This window comes from Malaclemys terrapin, chromosome 1 (assembly GCF_027887155.1).
Source record: "Malaclemys terrapin pileata isolate rMalTer1 chromosome 1, rMalTer1.hap1, whole genome shotgun sequence".
NCBI classification, from domain to species: Eukaryota; Metazoa; Chordata; order Testudines; family Emydidae; genus Malaclemys; species Malaclemys terrapin.
In genome coordinates this window covers 336,813,569-336,837,731 of record NC_071505.1, presented here as the reverse complement: position 1 = coordinate 336,837,731, position 24,163 = coordinate 336,813,569, and the positions used below count along the sequence as shown (strand labels likewise).

The 24,163-nt window shown below is 44.1% G+C and overlaps 1 protein-coding gene across 4 annotated transcripts in view; it reads right to left on the bottom strand.

The window, feature by feature from the left end:
- Positions 1–24,163, bottom strand: part of INTS4 (integrator complex subunit 4) — a 53,926-nt gene that overhangs the window by 12,569 nt on the left and 17,194 nt on the right. For all 4 annotated transcript variants that reach the window (XM_054015788.1, XM_054015789.1, XM_054015790.1 and 1 more), the window contains 8 exons: positions 23,211–23,385; positions 20,497–20,702; positions 18,639–18,781; positions 14,219–14,334; positions 12,428–12,561; positions 11,461–11,618; positions 7,010–7,103; positions 2,810–2,890 (listed from right to left, as the gene is read on the bottom strand). In XM_054015788.1, the coding sequence (XP_053871763.1) occupies positions 2,810–2,890; positions 7,010–7,103; positions 11,461–11,618; positions 12,428–12,561; positions 14,219–14,334; positions 18,639–18,781; positions 20,497–20,702; positions 23,211–23,385 (1,107 nt within the window). The remainder of the gene's footprint in view (positions 1–2,809; positions 2,891–7,009; positions 7,104–11,460; positions 11,619–12,427; positions 12,562–14,218; positions 14,335–18,638; positions 18,782–20,496; positions 20,703–23,210; positions 23,386–24,163) is intronic.

Sequence of the window (24,163 nt, the reverse complement as noted above, 5' to 3'; positions counted from 1 at the left end):
CCCCCAGGGGTCTGTACTGGGCCCAGTTCTACTTAACAAATTCATAAATCATCTGGATAAAGGGGTAAACAGTGAGGTGGCAAAATTTGAAGATGATACAAAACTACACAAGATAGTTAAGTCCCAGGCAGACTGCGAAGAGCTACAAAAGGATCTCTCAAAACTGGGTGACTGGGCAACAAAGTGGCAGATGAAATTCAATGCTGATAAATGCAAAGTAATGCACATTGGAAAACATAATCCCCACTATACATATAAAATGATGGGGTCTAAATCAGCTGTTACCACTCAAGAAAGAGATCTTGGATAGGAAAGGTATAGCTAAAAAGACAGAAAATATCATATTGCCTCTATATAAATCCATGGTACGCCCACATCTTGAATACTGAGGTTAATGGTGACCAGATAATTAACACAGTTAATATTAACAAGGAGGAAGGAACACAACCCAAAACAGGGAAAGGACAGGTTAAAGAATAGTTAGATAGGTTGGATGTATTCAAGTCATCGGGGGGGCCTGATAAAATTCTTTGTAGAGTATACTATGAACTTGCTGAAGCCATCTCTGAACCCTTAGCAATTATCTTCAAGAACTCATGTAAGCACCTAGAGGATAATAGGGTTATAAATAATAGCAAACATGAATTTGACAAGAACCAATCACGCCAAACCAACCTAATTGCCTTCTTTGAAAGGTTTATTGGCCAAGTGGATGGGGGGGGAGGAAGCTGTAGGCATGATATAGCTTGATTTTAATAAGGCTTTTGACACAGTCCCACATGACAATCTCACAGGTAAACCAGGGAAATATGATCTAGATAAAATTACTATAAAATGGGTGCATAACTGGTTGAAAAACTGTACTCAAAGAGTAATTAATAATGATTTACTGTCAAACTGGGAGGACGTATCTAATGGCGTCCAGCAGGGGTCAGTCATGGGTGTGGAACTATTCAATGTTTTCATTAATGACTTAGAAAATGGAGTATGCTTATACAATTTTTTCCTCTTACTTAATTGGCCTCTCAGAGTTGGTAAGACAACTCCCACCTGTTCATGCTCTCTGTATGTGATATATATATATATCTCCTCAATATATGTTCCACTCTATATGCATCCGAAGAAGTGGGCAGTAGCCCACGAAAGCTTATGCTGTAATAAATTTGTTAGTCTCTAAGGTGCCACAAGTACTCCTGTTCTTTTTGAGGATACAGATTAACACGGCTGCTACTCTGAAACCTATAAAATGCGTGGATAACAACAAATGGGGAGGAGTTGCAAGCACTTTGGAGGACAGGATTAGAATTCAAAATGACCTTGACAAATTGGAGAATTGGTCTGAAATCAACAAGATGAAATTCAATAAAGGTAAGTGCAAAGTACTTCACATATGAAGAAAAAACTCAAATACACAATTACAAAATGGGGACTAACTGGCTAGGTGGTAGTACTGCTGAAAGATCTTGGGGTTATAGTGGATCACAAACTCAATACGAGTTAACAATGTGATGCAGTTGCGAAAAAGGCTAATGTCATTCTGGGGTGTATTAACAGGACTGTTGTATGTAAAACACTCCTGTTAATACACCCCAGAATGACATTGGCCTTTGTAATTATGTTGCTCTATTTGGCACTGGTGAGGCCTCAGCTGGAGTGCTGTGTCCAGTTCTGGGCACCACACTTCAGGAAAGATGTGGACAAACTGGAGAAAGTCCAGAGGAGAGCAACAAAAATGATAAAAGGTTTAAAAAAACCTGACCTAAGAGGAATGGTTAAAAAAAATCTGCTCATGTTTAGTCTTGTAAACAGACTGAGGGAGGACCTGATAACAGTCTTCAAATATGTTAAAGGCTGTTACAAAAAGGACAGTGATCAATTGTTCTCCATGTCCACGGAAGGTAGGAAAAATAGTAATTGGCCTAATCCGCAGCAAGGAAAATTTAAGATAAGTATTAGGAAAATCTTTCTAACTGTAAGGGAAGTTAAGCACTGGAATAGGCTTCCAAGAGAGGTTGTGGAATCCCTGTCCTTGGAGCTTTTTAGGAACAGGTTAGACAAACACCTGTCAGGGATGGTCTAGGTTTATTTGGTCATGCCTAAGGCAAGGGGGGCGGGCGGGCCTTGAGGACCTCTCAAGGTCCCTTCCAGCCCTACATTTCTATGATTCTATGGTGACTTTAGCACAGCTGATCTTGTGAGCGACCGTCAGACTAGTCAGACTCAGACTCAACTGCAACAAAATCAGCCTAGGTAGATCTTCCTCTGAAGACGACACGCAGAGAGCTTTTAGTTTCCTACAGGCATTTAAATATGTTGAATGTGGAGTTCTACATAATCATAATATCTTCAATCAGATGGTTGACTCATAATTTAGAGTCACCCAATTATCTGAGTGTGTGTAAAAAGAAGAACAGGAGTACTTGTGGCACCTTAGAGACTAACAAATTTATTAGAGCATGCTCTAATAAATTTGTTAGTCTCTAAGGTGCCACAAGTACTCCTGTTCTTCTTTTTGCGGATACAGACTAACACGGCTGCTACTCTGAAACCTGAGAGTGTCTAGTTTTCTTAAACACACACACACACACACCACCCCACAGCATCCACGCAATTCTGAATGTCTTCAGTACATGTGGAGTTACATACAAGTCAGCCTAGCATTCATCCCACACCTCACACACAATTCATGTTGCTTTTGGAATCCAAGATTACTAAAATAGTCTATTTTACTTAAATAGTAAGAGGCATATAGGGAAGGTCTTTGCCCAGAGGACTTGTCCTCATGAAGACATGGCTCCTACAATCTCACCTGTTTTGCAGCAGCTGATGCCAAAGCATTCTGTTTCAGGTAGAGAGGAGCTGCCACATTCCACAGTTTTTCCTGGAGGGCCTACAAAAGAAACCCATGGAATATTGATAAATGTCCAACACGATAATTTAAGAGTGAAAATGAAGTTATATTCTTGTGCTAACAGGGCTTGGGAACAACACAGGAAGAGGGAGTGATTTTTTTTGTCTCCCAGACAACCCCTCCTTGCTGCTCAAAAGGCAGCACTCACAGTTTCTTCATTCCTGGAGAATGTGTCGGCCTGATGCAGGGGTGCCTTTAAAAATATGAGCAAAATAGAAAATGGAGGAATCTGAAAACTCCATAAAATAAAGTAAACAAATACCCCTTATCTCCACCATAGGTTTCACATGTAAAAGCTATACTCCAAGTATGAATTTATTAGCTACTTGCCAGAATAGCTTTAGTATAAAGTATTCTTCAAAAGGTACAGGATATGGATATTGGGAAAACAAGAAACACTCCCCTATCCTGGATGATCACCACTTTCTCAGACCGAGATCAGGAACTCATCAGGTTTCAGGCAAGCATAACAGCCTGTTCTCAGAAGCTCATGGACCCACTAATATTCTAGGACACCTCTGTAGGCAGTTCCATCCCCACCAAACAACAATGGAGAAGATTTAGTGAGTTACTAAGACTACTGGATAATCACAGCTGCTGACACTGGTACCAAAGTATCTATTGTTTTCTGATGATTTGTGACAGAATCAGCAAGGGAGATCCACTGCCATGCTCCACCCCCTACACTGTCCACCTCTCCCACCCAATCTTCCCTTCCATCTGACTGCACAGCAACACCCCGGGAGCCAAGGTTCAGAACATGCAGGGTGTTCACTATCTGCACCAGCTCTTAAAATCCTGGCCCACCAGCCCCATGCACAAGGGAACAGCTTTAGTTCTACGTCTGAGACCCCCTTGATCCCAGAGAGGTTGGGAAGGGGCAGGATTTGCTCCTAAGTGCTTCTGTTCTGTCACAGAAAATACTTTAGTGGAGTGTTAATTTCCTAATGAAAGGGGCTGACGTGGCACTGGAGGGGTCTCACTTTCCAATCTGTTTAAGATTTTAAATTGTATGGTCTTTCCAGGTTTTATGAAATCATGAGTAGTTTAGAAAGATCGCTGCCTTTTCCCTCACCTGAGCCAACCTTCAAGTAGAATCTACCCACCTCCTACAAAAAAGAACTTATTTTTGCCAGGGGGTCACGGTAGCATATCCCCTTCTCCAATGTAAATAGGTTCACGTCAATCACCCCCCTGCAGGAGAGGGACTGTCAAGGTAACTCCCAAGCCCTGATTCTCTGCATGGGCAGCACATACTGCTTCTGCAAAAAGCTGCTGTCGCAGCTATTGACTAGTGCATTGAGTTGTATCTGCTTATATGTAATACTTTCTTTGGGTTGCAAATTTACTTGAAGATTTGCCTGGCCTAACATTGAGAGAAGCCAAATGGCAAATTCACACAGAGCAAAGAATGATTTTTTCCCCATTTTTATAACCATCCTCTATTTTACTAGGCAATACGGTTATTTTTTTAGAAGGGAATCATTTGCAAATCATTCATGCTTTGCACTTTTATAGTAGATATTCAAAGCATGTACACACATTAAATTAATCTTCACAAGATCCCTGGAATCTAGGTAAGTACAATAACTCCTCGCTTAATGCTGTAGTTCTGTTCCTGAAAAATGCTACTTTAAGCGAAACAATGTTAAGTGAATCCAATTTCCCCATAAGATTTAATGTAAATAGGAGGGGTTAGGTTCCAGGGAAATTTTTTTCGCCAGACAAAAGACTATATTTTTAATATATCACACACAATATAAGTTTTAAACAAACAATTTAATACTGTACACAGCAATGACGATTGTGAAGCTTGGTTGAGGTAGTTGAGTCTGGGATATTTCTCAGGGAATGCCTTGCTGCTAAATGATTAACTAGCATGAATGGAGGGAGGAGACACAACATGGCAGAGAGACACACACACACCATGTGAGAGAGAGATGCGCATTGCCCCTTTAAGTACGCTGACACCACTCTAAGTACACTGCCTTTTTAAGTAGATCAGCAAGTTGAGACAGCAGCTGCTGCCAGCAAGCTCACTCCGTCCTGAGCTCTGTCGTGTCCCCCCCACACACACACTGTGGAAATGGGGTACAGGAGCAGGGAGGCAGGGGAAGGGGGACACCCTGCCATTAGCACCCCTCTCCCCACACCCCTCTACACAGCAAGCAGGAGGCTCCTGGGAGCAGCTCCAAGGCAGAGGGTAGGAGCAGCACACAGCAGTGGGGGGAGGGACACCTGAACTGCCTGGCAATTGATAGCCTGCTGGGCGGCTACCACACAGGGAACTTAAGGGGGCTGCCGGTCCACCCTGGTTCCAAGCCCCCATCACCAGCTCCAACGGGCTGCTCTTCCTGCAAGCAGTGGACAAAGCAAGCGGCTGCCAAACAAAGTTATAAGGGAGCATTGCGCAACTTTAAACGAGCATGTTCTCTAATTGATCAGCAAGGTAACAATGAAACAATGTTAACCAGGACAACGTTAAGTGAGGAGTTACTGTATTATTCCTGTTTTATAGATGAAGAAATGAGGCAGAGAATTTAAGTTCTGCTCTATGCTAAGAAACTGACCTTCTGCTGACAACGGTTGTCCTAGTGGATGAAAACAGTTTACCTGCTATTGGGACTGTTTCCAATATGATAACAGAGAGCACAACGAAGACTCTGCTCCAAGTCTTAGGAATCTTCTCTGCATAGTACTGAAAATAGTTTTGTTCCATCGGCAGGCAAACCACTTTCACCACCAGTTCTGCTAGAACCATTACCAAAGCCCATCGTCAACAAAGGGTCAGTGATCTTGTCTCCACTGGAATTTCAAGCCAGTGTAGCTGCACTGTGCAAACCCCTTGTGTAGACAAAGTTTCCCCTGGTGCATGGTTTAGATCAGTGGAGCCACATCGGTGGCTGAAATCACAGTATAAACAAGGTCTAATTGATTTGCCCAAAGGCACAGAGGGGAAGCAGTGTCAGAGCTGGGCTAAAAACTGTAGCCCTTAGCGCCAGCTTAGCCTTGATTTTACCTAGCAGCAACTCAAGGAACCTGCAGGCCTGCATATTGTAAAACACTGGCTTAAGCAAATTAGCATAAATGAAGCATAGGCCTCTGACCTTTTGCATAGATAAAGTGGCCCAACAGTCACCCTAGATTTTGGGGAACTAGCTTGCTTAAGAGAAAAACTGGCATAAAATAAGATGAGGCAACCGTAGGAATACGGAACTGATACTAAGCTTGGATATTTTAGGATAGGATCGTTGGTAGATATTTAACCACAAACTTGCTTTAGCAATAAGGTAATGAGCATATAGGGATTAATATGCTAGCCTACCAGGTAAGGAACCCCACTATTATGAGGGTGAGGAAGTTGGATATAGACAGAGGAGACTTGGTACTTCTATGAATATTCATGCTGCATCCCTGGCTCTATATAAGCAAGAACCCACATGAAGAGGAAGCTAGCCCTCCACCCTTCAATATTTTAGTGCTATAATCTATCACCTATCTTCAAGCATTAGGGATCCAGTCCATCGGACCCCATTTGGCATGCCAGAAACAGGGCTGGTCCTTTGTCTCTTACCACTTTCTTGGCGATCTGGTGGTATGCATATATAAGCCTGTGAACATATGCTATACAAGAGATAACATTTAAGATCTCTCTAATACTCTATTAACGCTATTGCTTTGGGGCTTTCCCTTCTCTAGTAACTGTATTAATAAAGATGGTTACGGTTGTGTTTTGCTGTGTGTGTGAGTGCCCTGGCCATACACCCCAGAGTTCCCTATAAGATACTGAACTTGTCAATTTTGATTCTGTTGTATCTGATTCTGGGGCAAGAACCTTAGTACACTCCTCTCATTAAATGAGCCCCACTGGCAACCATTACAGAATCAGGCTACAAACCTCAAGAGCCCTTTACTTCCAGTCCTGTGCTCAGAGCACCACTGGATCCATGATTTCACATAAATCACTTTTCCTAAAGCAGACTTCATAAGTGGTTAGACTCACTAGCACACATGAAATATGGTAAGCACTGCGCTGGCAAACACACACAGCCAATTACAACATGATTCTAGGCCCTAGAAACACAGATGAAGCCTAACCTTGATGAGGAGCAGCTGACACCGAAGGTAAGTTGCGGAGAAGTCTGCCACCCCTGCCAGTTCTGACTGAAGTTCTCCAAGCCTCTGAAGGTCACTGGAGAAAATAAGAGAAAATGCAAAATTCAGATACCTTAAAACACCACCATAAAGCACTGTAAAAATGTCAATTTTAACACATTCCAAATCCTGCAGCAGTGGCAAGGCCGAAGTTACCTAATTCTGTATTTTACCTCTGCCCACCCCTATAACCACCCCAATTAACAGCAGCAAAACATGCACGGCAGAGCAGCCTGCACCTGGGGACCTGTTAGCTTCTCTCCCCTTCTTGTAGACTGACATGAGCAGCAGTTAATCTGTCATCCTGCATTACTCTGCATCCCTATGGGAACCATACAGCAGGGTGGCTCCAGATTTAACGCAAACACTCCAGATGTTTGTAGAGCAGCAACCAACCAACTTGTATTAAACTGCTGGGAAATCTTTCTTCTGATGCTAGCTAGAAGGGATAGCTTAGAACATACTGGATTCATATAGCCAATTATATTTGGAACACAGCTGCATTTCTTATTTTGTAAGTCTGATGCTGGGGTCGACAACCTTTCAGAAGTGGTGTGTTGAGTCTTCATTTATTCACTCTAATTTAAGGTTTTGCGTGCCAGTAATACATTTTAACATTTTTAGAAGGTCTCTCTCTCTAAGTCTATATTATATAACTAAACGATTGTTGTATGTAAAGTAAATAAGGTTTTTAAAATGTTTAAGAAGTTTAATTTAAAATTAAATTAAAATGCAGAGCGCCCCAGACCGGTGGCCAGGACCCGGGCAGTGTGAGTGCCACTGAAAATCAGCTCGCGTGCCACCTTTGGCACACGTGCCATAAGTTGCCTACCCCTGGCTGATGTAGAGTTTACAAGAGCCGGTTACTTAATGCAACACACAATAGGTAATTGCTCAAATACCAGTAGAGCAATCAGTCACACCCATGCCTAGATTATGCTGACAGGGCAAACTAAGGGCACATCTACAACACATTTTGTTTAGGTAAACTGGGGTGTAAATTTACCCCATACAAGCCTACCATGCACTAAATGTCAGCGTGGACACTGCTAATGTGCATAACAGTTCATTAGTGCACTTTAATCTACTCTTGTTTCAAAGTGGGATAGATCAAAGCACATTAATGAACTTTTACAGCGCGTCAGCAGGATCCTCAGAGACACTTAGTGTGTGGCAGATTCACACCCCAGCTTGCTGTGAATTAAATGTTTGTGTAAACAAACCCTAACTGAATATGCAGAGTTTTACTACTCCAGTTTGTGTGGAATTTTAAACAAAATCTGGGTTTCTATTAAAAAAAGAAATCTTATCTTCAGTTCTGTAGAAATCAGAGATACAAAATACAGAGTCCGCCTTCTAATTTTTCATTCTGCATTTTGCTTTGTAATTTAGTCTTTCCAGTTGTTTTTTAAATCATTGTGTTGGTTTCTTGCATCCCCCTGCTGTAGGTATGTCTGTGCAAAGGGTCTGAAAGAATCCCGATCTTTGTACCCAGAGAAGCTACTTCCTAATCAGAGGGGCACCTTCTTCCTTAGATGCAACTGCAAGAAAGCCAATTTGGGGTTTACACAGCCAGTCAAGTTTACCCTTCTCCTTGGGAAGGGAGGGGTAAAGGGAGAAGAACTGCAGACTCCTTACTGTCCAGTCATCATGTCACGCTCAATTTGTCCCCAACATCCTAATGGGAGGGGAGGGAGCTCTTCCCTGGCTAATAATCAGCCAAATAACTAGAAAACCATCTTCAAAGCTTCTGTGGTTGACAATTCCATACTTATTTCTGTATAAACATTATTAAGCCTCCACACCCTTGCAAGGCAAGCATGATCCCCACTGTACAGATAGAGAAACTGAGGCAAAGATATCAGAGATGTTAAGTGACTGGCTCAAAAACCTGTTATACCTCCACTCTCAGTCATGTGCTCTAAGCACTAGGGAATACCACCTCACTGGACTGAAAGGAAAATTGCTTCCCCAGCTACCAGTAATTACAAGAAAGGAGGAAGCCTACTGCTAGGAACTCTTTCTACCCCTCCCCACCCAACAGTCAAGGTAGCAGCATCTTGTCCACCCCCAAAATTTGTTTCAATATATTTTAAAAAGCACAGAAGTCCCTCCCTGCCTCCCAAAAAAGCCAAAGGGCAAGGATTTTAGTACAGTCCTTGTTCTGCAGTACTGCCTGTAGTCGCAGAAGGAAGGTAGATATGGAGATAATTTACATGAATTCCCAATGCACAGCTATGCTGTCTCCCGATTAAGCTGTCTCTTTGCACAAGCTGCACATGTGGCCCTCTGCCACATACACACACCAGAAGTGCGTCTTGTCGCCAGCTTAGGGAAGCATTCACAGCTCCTATGAGCTTTCCATAGCTGTTTTGTGCTTCAGAGATTTCAGATGTTCTGCTAAGAAATCACCTGCATACAGCCACAACATTTAGTTCCTAAAACATTCCCAAGACCATTTTTATTCTGTGTGCAGTAGTTTCTGAACAGCTGGGGACCAGAAACGCATCATCCACCTTTCACACTCATGTTTTAAAGAATGAATACCACATAGTTGATTCCTTACAGTGAGTAGCTGTAAAGATGATTTATGGCTACAAGTACAGCAAAGATAAGTTGGGAGAGAAAATAAACCTGTATGGAATGCTGCATCCACATTTGAGATCTTTTTCATTGCATTGTCCAGTACTTTCCTGCCACTCAACTAAGGATCCTTTTCCTGTCCAGGAGACAAGGCACACAGGAAAAAATTCTTTCCAAGTCTCTTGTTCATGCAAATCAATCAGTAGATGAATTGGAAATGGAAAAGGCAGCACAAAACCTTCATTTAAAAGCCATACTGAATCCTTATCTATACAAAGCAGACTGTGGTGCATAATAACGTTGCCTATTTGGGGGAAAATCTCTCCTGTGAATTTAGTATGGGTGAAAAGGACCAGACTATTTGACGATTGGGACTGGGGGGCAGAACCCACCAAACAGTGGAAATCTATACCCTCCAGTGAGCGAAGGGTCACAGAACTCAGAAATCAATGGAGTACAGGGGACAAAAATTGAACAAAAGGGAACAGGTGTGCAGGTCACAGGGTCAAAATGAGTGATCCAGAGTGGGCCACCGAGCAGAGAACCCATGGATATTATTGACCGTCCTAGAGACGAAAGTCCTATTTATCCCCTGCCTGCAGAGCCAGATTAACTCTCCTGTGGGCCTGGGGCTATTAGATTTTGAGGGGCCCCTGGGGGTTTGGAGTGGGGGAGTGGGCTCAGGGCTGGGGTGCGGGAGGGATGCAGCTCCAGCTGGGCGGGGGGGGCCCTCTGGGTTGGGGCCAGGGCTGGGACAGGGGGTTAGGGTGCAGTAGGAGGTTCAGGGTGCAGGCTCTAGGTGGGAATTTGGGGGCAGGAGGGGCCTCAGGGCTGGGACAGGGGGTTGTGGTGCAGGAGGGGGCTCTGGGCTGGGGTGGGAGTGCAGGAGGGGGGTGCGGGGTGCACGCTCCTGCTAGGAGATGCTTATCTCGGGTGGCTCCTGGTCAGCAGTGCAGCAAGGCTAAGGCAGGATTCCTGCCTGCCCTGGCTCCGTGCTGCTCTGCTCCCTGAGGTGACTGGCATGTCCAGCCTCTAGGCAGAGAGGCCAGGCCGTTCTGCACGATGCACACTGCCCGTGCCTGCAAGCACCGCCCCCGCAGCTCCCACTGGCTGCGGTACCTAGCCAAAGGGAGCTGCACAGATGGTGCTAGGGGCAGCGCGCAGAGATTCCCTGAACACCCCTCACCTAGGGGCCGCAGGGGCACATCGGTGAGCCGGTGCTTGCAGCTCCAGCCCGGGGGGGCGCTGAGACTCGGGGACTGGTGTCCAGTGGCACGGAGGCACGTGGCCCGCTGCTTCTTTTCATCCAGCCCGTGGCATCTGGCCCGTGGGCCTGTGAGGCCCCCCATAGCCGGAGACCCTGGGCTGCAGCCCCTAAAGCCCCTGCATTAATCCAGCCCTGCCTGTCTGTGCTGCTCCTGTTCTGTGAAGTGCAAGTTTCCCCAACGTTATCCTGTCCTGGAAGGACCTCCTCTCTAAATACAAGATGGTAGTTCTCTCTACATGCCTGTTAAAGCTATGGCCCCTATTGAGACTGTCACAGGTGTCAACTGCAACTGAACAGAAACAGGTCTGGGACCACCCATTTCACTTCACATGGGCCTAATCTTGTTCACTACATTCTCTTCAGAAGGTTCAGTCTAAGAGCCCAAACTGGGAAATCAGGCAACATCTAGAACCACAGTAGACATTTCAGAAAGCTGGGAATTAGAACAATTCTCCTGACAATGATTAATAATAATAATAATAATAATAAGCAGCTCTTATTTTCACCACTAGATCTCAAAACACTTAAAAGTACACAGCCTTACCGAATGGTGAATTCAAGCAGCTCCTGTGTGCTCTGTGGATCTAGGTGCTGAAGGTTGTAAACTCTCTCAAGACTCTGCTGCAGGAACTGCTGGGAAGGATCTTCATGAGGGGTAACACTGGGGGAAACAGGGGAGGATACTAGTTTTCTACCTGGCAACTGAGCAAAAAGGAAAACAACAAACAAAAACAAAAAAGCTAAATCCAGATGACAAAATTCACTTGGTCACAATTTTGTGTGTCACCATTTAAACAAGAATTCTACAAAGTGGGAACTACAACATACTTTTCTAGTTCAGAATTTGCATCAACACCTTCAGTTTCACATCTTCATTATACAAACACTTTGCAGTTCTAGAGACCTCGCCCCATCCAAGGATCTCAATGCACTCTACCATTAAACTTCAACCCCTGAGAAGGTGGCATCCCCATCTACAAAACAGGGATAGTGACGCACAGTGCAGTTAAAGCGTCTTTGCCAAGATCACACACGGTGCAATTCTCCCCCATGTAGAGGGGGCACACTAGGCCAATGGGGTATGTGGGCATACAGCTTGACGGGGCAATCCTACCCGTAAGTACAGGGCTTAAGTGGAACTGATGTCAAGCAGGGGCCTTGTTGCAGGTCCTCTGCCAAGGGGTGAATTTCACCCAGGTGCTGCAGAGCAGTGAAAAGAACTCAGGAGTCCTGCCTCCTAGTCACCTTTTCTATCCTCTAGATTATACTCATCTCTTTTATATGGAAAAATAAGTTGATTATTCTCTCAGACACCCCAAAATATTACAAAATCCACACTGTAATGAGTTAATATTTCATACACACGCTTCACAAATACAGAAGCATTCACCCCCCTGAGGGAAAACCAGTCTTCTGAAAACAAAAAGTTACACCAGTGGCAAGTGAACAATGTTCTCTCTAAATATTCACAGCGACTGAGAGAATGATTGGTTACCCCAAAAACAACTTACTCTCAATGGAGGGACAAGATGAGAGAGACTGTCACGAAGATAGGCGTAGTGTCTGAAAGTATGATCCGAGAACAGCGCTGGCATTGTTGGGCAAGTTTTAGCAGCATTAAAAATGAGAACCAGAACAGCAATATCTATTGAAGTGGGATGTTAAGGAAAAAATGGTCATTTTCAGATTCCTCCTGGGTAGCGAGTTAACGAAACATTGGACACTTCCTTTGCTGGAGATTATTTATAAAGTTCTGTACAACAGGAGAAGAATGCGGAGCAAAAAATCAAAACAGCTCTCTGCCTAGATACTAGGTACACCTCTACCCCGATATAACGCGACCCGATATAACATGAATTTGGATATAACACGGTAAAGCAGTGCTCCGGGGGGGGGCGCTGCGCACTCCAGCGGATCAAATCAAGTTCAGTATAACGTGGTTTCACCTATAACGTGGTAAGATTTTTTGGCTCCCGAGAACAGCGTTATATCAGGGTAGAGGTGTACTACGTTACAGTATGCTCCACTGACAGACTGGTGCAAGGACACCACCAGCATCAACCAGTTATAGTTAGGAAGTAATGTGAAGAAGATTTTGTAAACTAACATATTTTGGACTGGAGTAAGAGAAACAATTTAACTCAAATAGAGTCCTCTTTACCCAACTTTCTCCAAGCCTTTACTCAAAAGGACAAATGTATTCAATTAATTGCATTAGCCATCTGGTTAGGTGTAAACCCCTCCTTGCATTCAATTCAGATTCTCTTCAATTCCTAAAAGGGTTTATTCTAGTTATATTTGCACAGGAAGCTCTGGTGGGTGGTACACGAGACAGAAACTATACTTCACAGAAGCAGAGAGGGGAGAGAGTAGTTCCAGTGTAACTGTTCTCAGGCATTTTGAACAAAATTGTGTGTGCACGATTACAGAGATGAGCAGTGAGGAGAATGAACAGAAGAAAAATATAATTTTAAATTTCTATAGCATCTTCCTTTGCCAACGATGATGATGATTATGACGATAACACTTAGCACATACAGTGCTTTAGATGTCCCAGTGCAAACATTAACTTATTCAAGATTTAGGAGAGAAACCAAAGTGCCCCACAAACTATAAACTTATATTTCCACTATAATTTAGCCACTTCTGGAGTGAAAGACAGAAGTCAACCAGAACTGCAGAACAGTGGAAGAAGGGGAAGTTTTAGTTAAACGCTCCATGGCAAACCCTCCGCTCACTGAAAGGGCTAACGGATCTTTAAGGTTCATGCAGACTTTGATCTTTAAAGGACTTATCTGTCAGACACACACACAACAAATTGCAAGGTACCTAGTTTATTCACCTCAGAGGGATAAAGGACTAATTTGATCCTGCTGGCATTTGAACTAGGCAACATAGTTATTCCAAAACCTGATCCCACCATTGGATGGATAATAAAACAGAGTAGAACAACGGACACTGAAATAATATCTTTTATCAGACCAACTTCTGTTGGTGAGAGAGAGAGAGAGAGACGCTTTCCAGCTTACACACAGCTTCTTCAGGTCTGGGACACTAACTAACCCGAAAGCTTGTGTCTCCCACCAACAGAAGTTGCTCCAATAAAAGATATTATCATCACCCACCTTGTCTCTCTAATACCCTGGGACCAGCATGGCTACACCAACACTGCATACTGAAATAGCTGTAAGAGTTTACATCTGAAGCAGTAGAATGATCTGATTATTAGAAAAATACGTGTAATTATTCTACCAAGTCAGCAAGGACTTGTTGTCAGACAGGAAAAAAGAAAAACAGGATACAGGCTGGGTCGTCCATGTCAGGTTCTGGGGTGTCAAAGAACGGATGAGTACTCAGCAGCTCTGGGACCAGTGGAAGCACCAGAGTAGGATGCCTGCAGCCCAGGAACTTTAAGCACCTGAAAATACACCGGTTAAGAACATTTCACAAAACAGTGGTGTTATTAATACTATTTCATATTTATATTACAATAGCCCCGAGAGGCCCCAATCAGAATCAGGGCCCCAGAGAGTTAGGCACTGCGCATACACATCCAATGACAGTCTGAAGAACTAACAGTCGTAGTTTTGCTGGACCCCATGAAATGCTAATGAAACTGAAAATATAGCCTGAAAAACATAATTAGAAAAAAGAGGGAGCATCAATTAACACAGTCTACTTAAATTGTAATCACTTTGGGAGTAGGAACCTGTCTTGCTGCAAAATACCAAACACACTTTGGGGTACTATGTTACAAAAATTAATAACCATGCCACTTTACCAATCTTTTCTTTTCTTTTTTGTTAAGTATCCAGAATATGCTCTAAGAGGCTTTTAGAAAAAGCAGTTTAAAATAAATGCTTCTAAGCGTCAAAAAAAAGTTCAATTTGAATTCACATTTTCTATAGTAATAACTTGCTTGTCGCTTCTCATTTTAAAAAATGAGAAGCATACTCTCTTGGGTATTGTACATGAAAATCAATGTTTGATATAAGAACAGGAGTACTTGTGGCACCTTAGAGACTAACAAATTTATTAGAACATAAGCTTTTGTGGACTACAGCCCACTTCTTCGGATGCATAATTGGGCTGTAGTACATGAAAGCTTATGCTCTAATAAATTTGTTAGTCTCTAAGGTGCCACAAGTACTCCTGTTCTTTTTGCGGATACAGACTAACACGGCTGCTACTCTGAAACCTGTCAAAATGTTTGCTATGGAGCTCGAGTAGAACACACCCAAAAGCACAGTGTGCCCATAAACAATATAGCTGTCAACTGGTATAATAGGATCCAAAAACCAAGGTAACAAAGCCAATATTTAGTATAATCTTTTAAGTAATCAGAAATATATGGTTCAGTAGAGGTTAGTTTTTAGGTTGAACTAAACTGTACTGGAAACCATGTGAATACTTTAAAGTGGTTGTTTATAATTTGGTCACTAGGATGGTCCTTAGTGAGATTCTCCTTTATGCAAGCAGACAAGCACACATGCAGGTACAAAAAACAGTTACCCTCTCGTAACTGTTGTTCTTCAAGATGTGTTCACGTCCATTCCAATCAGATGTGTGCGCGTTGCGTGCACAGTCTTCAGAAAGTTTTCCCTTAGCAGCTCCCATCCGGTCAGCTGTGGAGCCCCATGGAGTGGCGCCTTCATAGCGCTCAATATATGACCCTGCCAACCTGGCCCCTCCTCAGTTCCTTCTTGCCGGCTATTCCAACAGAGGGGTAGGAGAGTGGGTATTGGAATGGACATGGGCAACACATCTCAAAAAACAGCAGTTACGAGAAGGTGAGTAATTGTTTTTTCTTCTTCGAGTGCTTGTTCATGTCAATTCCAATCAGGTGACTCCCAAGCTCTACACTGGAAGTGGGGTTGGAGTTAAGGAATCGCTGATTGGAGCACTGCTCTGACGAATGCTGCATCATCTCTCGCATGCTGGGTAAAAGCATAATGAGAGGTGAACATATGCACCAAGGACCACGTTGCTGCCCTGCAAATTTCTTGTATCGGGACTTGGGCCAGGAACGCCACTGATGAGGCCTATGCCCTCGTGGAATGTGCCGTAAGTGCCGGGGCTGGGATCTTGACCAGCTCGTAGCATGTGCAGATGCAGGATGTGATCCAGGAAGATATTCTTTGAGATGAAACCGGGAGTCCTTTCATCCGGTCTGCTACCGCTATGAACAGCTGGTTTGACTTCCTGAACGGCTTAGTGCACTAGATGTAGAATGCTAGCGCTCGCCAAATGTCCAATGAGTGTAGCCTCTGCTCACGGCTACTGGCACGAGGCTTAGGATAGAAGACAGGTAGAAAAATGTCTTGGCTAGTATGAAAGAGTGACACTACCTTGGGAAGAGAGGCTGGGTGAGGCCTGAGTTGCACCTTATCCTTGTGGAAGACAGTGTAGGGTGGCTCAGAGGTAAGGGCCTTTAGCTCTGACACCCTCCTAGCTGATGTGATGGCCACCAGGACGGCTAGCTTCCACGATAGATAGAGAAGGGAGCAAGTCACTATTGGCTCTACCCCCCGGCGGTGGGCGGGATTGAGGCAAGGGTCTGCCAGAGAGTCTTAATATTGCTCTGGATAATTTTTATTAGTGGCAGAGCTACCCTGGACAGTCCCTCTGGCCATGCGTCCTGTGGTCAATTGGGGGAGAGCCCAAGGTTGAAGCTCCCACCACCACTTCATCCGGGGACGAAGATGAGGAGGCCAGAGGTGGTACAGGGTCCTCCTGACCCTCTGGCTCTCTGCCCTCCTCCTGTTCAGCATCTGGGGCCCTGTGGCAACCGTAGCCGAGGTGGTAGTAGCCTGGCCTTGCAATGGGTCGTGCCTCGGAGGCGACCTGGGCTAGCTGTGGGGCTTGCGCCAAGGTCACCTCGGAACCACGGGGCATAGGCCAGTCTTTGGCTATCTGGGATGGTCAGTGCTCCGAGGCCACTGAACGGGAGCCCCTGGAAAAGAAGCCCTGGGCCTGTGGTAAGCCCAGGGGGTCCAAAAAGGCCATTGTGCCGGAGGCTGCCACTGGGGGTTGCCATGCCATTGGCGCCTCCCTCCGTCGCTTGTTGGATCTATGCCTGTTGTAACGGGAATAGTGCGAGTCACCATCCGAGTCCAAAGACACGGATCTCGACTGAGATGACCATAGTGACGCCGCATAGTGCTACGCCGGGGACCTGCGCCATGTTCATAATGCAGGGGCCAGGTGTCGAGATGCCCGGGCCAGGGACTGAAACCGGGAATCCAGTGTTAGGGACTGGTGTCTTAGATCTGTTGCCGGGGAGCGGTGCCAGGGGTATGGTGCTAGTCCTCTCTCAGAGCCGGGGATCACTGCTGCCCCCTCGTCGGTGCCAGGGAGCGTCGTGCCGCTGGTGCCGGGGAACCCTTCATGGAGTCCGCTGCTGGAGAATGGTGACTTGTGGATGGCGATCTGGAGCGGTGCTGAGGCGAACGGTGCCGGGCCGGAGAGGGTGACTGCCGCATCATGGCCAGCTTGCCTCTAGATGGCCTCTGATCACTGGGGGCTGAGGAGCCGTCATCTCTATCAAGTCTCTGACAGCTTCAAAAGTGTCTGGGGTGGACAGTAACTCCAACTCCTCCACCTGGCACTGCCCATCCCGGGAGTCGCTGTACACCGTACTCAACGGTCTGTTCATGGGAACCGAAGTCGATGGCGCCGACTCTTGTTGCCTAGACGCCGAGGGCGCCTTCACAGGACGCCCTGGTACCGCGTCTGCAGGTCCCGCTGTTTTCTGCGCCTTGGAGCGCCCCGTCGGCTTGTCTATGCCGCTTGTACAGCATCGGTGAATGTGAGCGGTGCCGGGTTGTCTGTGCCTCCTGCAGTGCCAGACAGCGCCGGTGCAGAGGGTCTCTTAGACTAAAGTCCTTCCTCAGCACCGTGTTACATACCGATGCCGGGGCACTCCGTACGGATGCGCTCGGTGTAGGGTCTTGGCAGTCCGCAGCAGACTGGGGACGAAGGGCAGATTCCATGAGCAACTGCTTCAATCGGAAATCTCGCTCCTTTTTAGTGCTGCGGTGGAAAGCCCTGCAGATCTTGCACCTATCTATCTGGTGCGTCTCCCCCAGACACTTCAGACACGAGTTGTAGGGGTCGCTCGTTGGCATAGGTTTGCTGCAGGTTCTGCAGGGTTTAAAGCATTGGGACCGTGGCACGCCCCGGGGCCTGGGATACCCCACTCCCAAACCTCACTACATACAATATATACACACTAACAACTAAGACTAACTACAACTATACTAGGCTAAGCTAACTATATGAAAGAACGCTAAGGGAAGCTCTTGCTAGGCAAGCGACCACAGTTCCAATGACCGTCACTGGCGGTAAGAAGGAACTGAGGAGGGGCCGGATCGGCTGGGTCATATACTGAGTGCCATGCAGGCGCCACTCCAGGGGGCTCCACAGCCGACCTGACGGGAACGGCTAAGGGAAAACTTTCCGACGACTGTGCACGCCCACACCTGATTGGAATTGACATGAACAAGCGCTCGAAGAAGAATCTCTATTTCAGATGTCAGTGTGAAAAATGCTTAGTACCACTTCTGTTCAGAATATTTACAGGTTAACAAGAAATCATACGAGTTGCAACTGTACCCCTCAGCTAAATACAACATTAATTGGCTTTAGGACTTGGTTATTAGAATAAATATGAAAACTAAAAAAAGTGGACAAGCAAGAAGCATGTAGAAAAGCAATACTTACTTCCATATGGACTCTCTGTCAGTAGGATATTTGGTTAGGTTTTTCAGCAGCTCCACCAATGCAAGATGGATGCCTTCTTTAGTTGAGACATTGGTGCAACACAGTAGTTCATGAAGTGCTTCCCGAATATCTCGGGAGGAATCCTAAAAACCAAGAGCTCTAACTATTAGCATGCACGTGTGTGTGTGTGGGTATATATATATTTTTAAAATATGTTGATTTTTTTACTTGGCTTGTAGAATTAGTCCCATAGGTTCCCTAAATTCAATGGCTATTTCTAGTAGGTTACAGCAAAACCCAGAGGACCATCAGTCCAGCCCACCTGCTGCAGGCTCTGTTTCTTTTGAACTCAGCCAAGATGTCTCACTTACACATGCGCTGCCTTTCACGGATGAAAACTTTTCCACTCTTCACTCTCTCAAATGAAAATCAGTAGGAGTGGTAAATATACCAACCAGTATCCTCAGGCACAAAGTCTCTCGTAGATATTTAGAGGTGCTGGGTAATTATTGCCTGGCCAAGCAGATGATGGCTGAAAACTACATTTAGCCATTTAGGAAGAAGTGTTCCTTTATTCAGCATTTGAAGCTAGAGCCTGCAGGCCCTTAATCAGGCAAAATTCCCATTCAATGGAAGAAGTTATGCCCCTGGCAGCATTGAATGGGTTTGCAAAGGTGTCACTGAAAGCCATATTCTGGCCTGCAAAATCTATTACTGGAGATGATGTATGGGATGAACAGAGCCAAGAATGACTCTCAGTTCCTAGGCTGAGTTTTCCAGGCTGGCAGTCGTGTGTGTGTGTGTGTGTGTGTGTGTGTGTGTGTGTGCGGGGGGGGGGGAGGGGGGCGGGGGGGTTAGATCTTTTTACTTTTGAACTGAACAAAGCTTGATATTGGAATCCAATGAGACAATAAATATGGAATCCCACAATGTCATTTTGCAGTCACCTTTTAAGGCTGAAAAACACTTCAAGAGGCACTTTGCTGCCAGAAGTGTCACCTTTCACATACACCGTAACATGGAGGTCCTATAGCTCTATTTATACAAGTGTTTACTATTGTACCATAGCTGAATTCCAATTTGAAAAATTACATTCTACCTGCCTAAAATACACTCTGTAGTTTCAAATGCACACATTATTCTTCCTCTTTACCAGTACTTATGCAGTGTTACTGTGTGCTGTTAAAAAGCTTTTGTGTTCTGCTCCAGAGGTGGCTGCATATCAGTGGTAGATTTTTTTCTTTTATTTACGATTTGCTGAACACCAACACCAACACCATGAGAAGAAACAGAAGCCTTGACATTAAGAATCTCAGTCTAACTAAACAAAGATAGTGCAATAGGTGATCAAAGGGTGGAAGTATCACAGGGCTGTGCAGAATGTTCGGTGTTGGTCTTGTTTTTTTTTTTTTTTTTAATAAAATAACACTGCTGAGTGGACAAAGCTTCACAAAGAAAGTGTGTTCTAAGGAGGGACTTGAGAGAGACAATGAAAACATCGCATGCAAGGTCAGGCATAGGGATCGCAAGGAAAGTATTAGCCAAAGTGCTCGGAAACCCTTCAGGATCAGAGATGCTATATAAAGCATCAATTATCACATTTTAGCTGGCATAACATGAATGATAAATCAGCGTAGAAATACAAACAACAAAAAAAGATGTAGGACTAAATTTTCAAACATCATTAGTGATTTTAGGTGCCTTGATTTTTGGGTATCCAACTTTAGCTTTTTTGACAGTTTAGACCATACTCTGTATCAGCATATATCTTGACTTTTCATACAAAAATCAAAGGTAATAAATTCTAGGAGAACAAAGACAATGACCATGGGAAGCTCTTTCCAAAGAGAACACTTGCCTCCAAGACAGCTAGCACGGTATCGAGCTGGTCCTCTCGCAGCGTTATGTTGTTGGAGATTTTTCTCATCGTGTGTATCGACTGCAATCTTACCTCTTCGATCTCATCATTAAACATGTCTACTAGAAAATCAAGACACTTCTCTGCAAAAGATTGTGAAGACTGAGCCAGCATACAGAGGGCCTCAACTGCAGCAATCCGAACCTCTGAAAGAAGGGAAAAAAAAAATCTTATTTGGGGTTATTTTTAATACTGGTCAAAAGCTATATCACCTAGTGGCCAGACCTCAAGCTATGCAAGGGTAAGAATTTTGATAGGAGACCACTAAGGAAAATCTAGAGACAGCTCTGGTGATTGAGTTAGGTATCATTCACTCCAGTTCTGAACAGCACAAGCTACCATTTGAAGTGACACTGAAGGTATTTTCAAGTGAGAAAAAAAAAAAAGTTTATTATTAGAGAGCCATGACGTGTTTTGCAGGAGTAGGGGTTTGGATAATTACATTCTGCCTCCCTGTAGTCTTCCTGCCATTTCGATTGTCTAGAGTGTTCTTCACATCCTTCCTTCACTTGCTGTGTAGTTCTCTACAAACGTTACATTTCACCCCAGGGTGACTGTGTTTCAATAGCAGAACAAGTGAACCCTGCAGTGGTTCTCAAACTGTGGGTTGGGATCCCAAAGTGGGTTGCGACCCCATTTTAATTGGGTCGCCAGGGCTGGCTTAGACTTGCTGGGATTCGGGGCCAAAGCCCAAGCCTGAGGGCTCGGGTTACAGGCTCCCTGCCTGGGTCCCCCGGCCAGGGGAAGTGGGGCTTTGACTTTGCCCCTCCCCCAGGGTGACGGGACTTGGGTGGCTCAGGCTTTGGTCCCCCTCATGGGGTCCTGTAGTAATTTTTGTTGTCAGAAGGGGGTCATGGTGCAATGAAGTTTGAGAACCCTTTGTTTAGAGCTGTGTGATCCCTCAGAAGGGAAGAGGTACCATGTGAATGATTAATATGCATGTTATTGGAAAGACCTGAAGGGATAGCCAAACAGCCAACGTGTATTCATGCTGTAAAAAACACTGTAGGTATTTGAAGTACCTCCACATGTAATTCACTAAATGAAGGCAAAAGACTCATCTAGTTTCTGCAAGCTTGTGTGTCATAAAAACGACAGAACCAAATCTGACATGTTATAAGATATTTCAATTTTTCATCCAAAAAAGCTCAGCTTGAAAACACTGAATTAAAACTTGCAAATGTAGCATGTTAGACCTATTGTTCTTGAAAAACATGGTGTGACTCCTGATGCCTCTGATTAACTGGAAAAAATACTATCACAGAAAGATGTCTGCTTATTTATAGATCCTTCCCCCTCATCCACCAACCTACTCACTACAGTCAAGGCAGCAGAGATTAAAACACATTTCATTGATATTGCTCTGACAAGGCAGACTAAGGTACAGATTAAAACTCAGTGCATGGGAAGGCTGCAATGCTGTGTATAAGGTGGGACTGTAGCCAATAGCACTTAAAGTGCAGTAATGGTCAGAGGGGTGACGGTGTAAATAATTAATTTCCACATCAGTTCACCAGATCTGTGTGTATTCTAAGTCAACCATTCTTCATTGATAGAAATGCTACCTTTGGCAGAGTATAAAATCTATGTGACAGCAAGTTGGATATTGTGGTATGGAAATCAGAATTGTTCCAAGTGAAAAATCTTTATTATTAAGCCAGAAAGAACCAAGGTTATTTTTCACATCCCAGAAAGATTTTTACAGAAACATCACGTAATTTTAATTGCAAATTGAGCAAGCCGAATACAGAAGTCATAGAGCAATGTGTTACAGAGTGATTTTACAGAGATACTTTTTAGAGCACACCGTGTACTTTCTAATGTCGCTCCATCCATGCGATAAATTTTAAAAGCAACAATCAGAAATTACAGCTCATAGAAATTTTCATGTTCAAGGCACTTCACTAACATTAACCCTCTCAATAGCCCCACGGAGATACAAGGAGTAAGAATTATTCCCAATTCACAGATGGGGAAGCTGGGGCAGAGAGGTGAAGTGACCTTGGTGAGTCCCATCAACAAGGTCAGTGTCATTGTCATAGCCAAGTTTAGAACTCCAGGGCTTGGGTCCCAATGTTGTGCTCCAAACTACAGCTGGCCAATAAAACTATTTCCAGTGAGAGAGGACAAACATGCTTTAAATTGTTGTAAGATTAACGTAGTTTCCCCCTTTCTCTAGACTCTAGAGAATCTGTCCACTTCCAGCAATTAAAATTTCCAATTTAGGACCCAATCTAGCTTACTGAAGTCAATAAAAACACATCAGTGGGAGCTGGATCTGGTCCCTGAACAATAGAAGTAGACACTCTTTTCCCCACACACGGACCTAAATTAACTGCTTATAAAAAATGATTGATTTCAGGGTACCCTAATACAGAATGCTTTGCCTGTCCAAAGTGCTGAGCTAACATTAATTCAGTCTTGCAAAGTCATGAATATTTACCAACTGGGAACAAAATCTACATGCTCACCCTCACCGAGATGGTAATGAAAAAAAAAAAAAAAAGCCTTGCAATGTATTAGTCACTTTTTTTTTTTAAATAAGATCTGTTCCAGGCAACATGAATTTTGGAAGGCTACATTATTCAGTATGTTAGCAACTTTACATTCAAATCCTCCTCTCTTTGGCTGCCACATACAAAGTTAACACTCACCATACATTTCATCTTCCAGGCCATGAACAAAAGCCCCACAAGCTCCCGATTCAATCAAGTTCACAGCGCCTGTGTCTATTTCTTCTTTGGGTGCATCGTCTCCCCATTTTCTGCCACTTGAAAACTCCCCAGAGCTGTAAAGCTCTTTGGCTCGTTCATGTGCAGTGCGCTTCCGCTGTGAAAACAAATATTATGATTGATTACAACCCAGATGTATCATAAAGACTATTACATTTTAAAGGAACTATTGGTGCATTAACTGACTTGCTCTGGTTCCATAACAAGGTTATAGCAAGAGGCTTCAACACTGATAGGAGGAAGAGATGTAATTGCAGAGAGACATGAAAGCTATCCTCCTCTTATGTGAAAAATTACTCAATATTTTGTGCTTTGTTTTCACCGGGAAAAGAATTATATCTAACGTGGTTTAATTAACATATCGTTAAACACGATTCTTTGGTTACCCCTGTTAAATTGCAGTTAAGCCCTACCACTTTAACATGACTGTCTGTCTATATTAGATACTAACTAGCATTAAACCATGTGTTAATCAAAATGTCTGCACATTTCCTAACACACTTCATTTGCCCAGTGCAGACAAAGCCTTACATTCACTTTCCATCCAACCAAGGATCTCAATACACTTTAAAAACTTTAATGAATTTAGCCCCATCATCCTTGTGAGATACAGATGAGTTAACCCCTCTTTTAGATGGAAAAATTGAGCCAAAGAGAAGAAGGATTTTGCCCAAGGTCACTATATGAATCAACTATAAAGTTAGGGTAAAACAAAAACAAAAAAAACCCAAGAGTCCCAATTCTAAGCATTAAGTCATTTGAAATGACTGCCAAGGAGATCCTGTAAGATCTTGTACTATAGCATGTTCCCAAAACATGAACACAATCTTTCTGTTCACAATAAATAAGAGAGAAACTCTAAAACAAGATGGTGT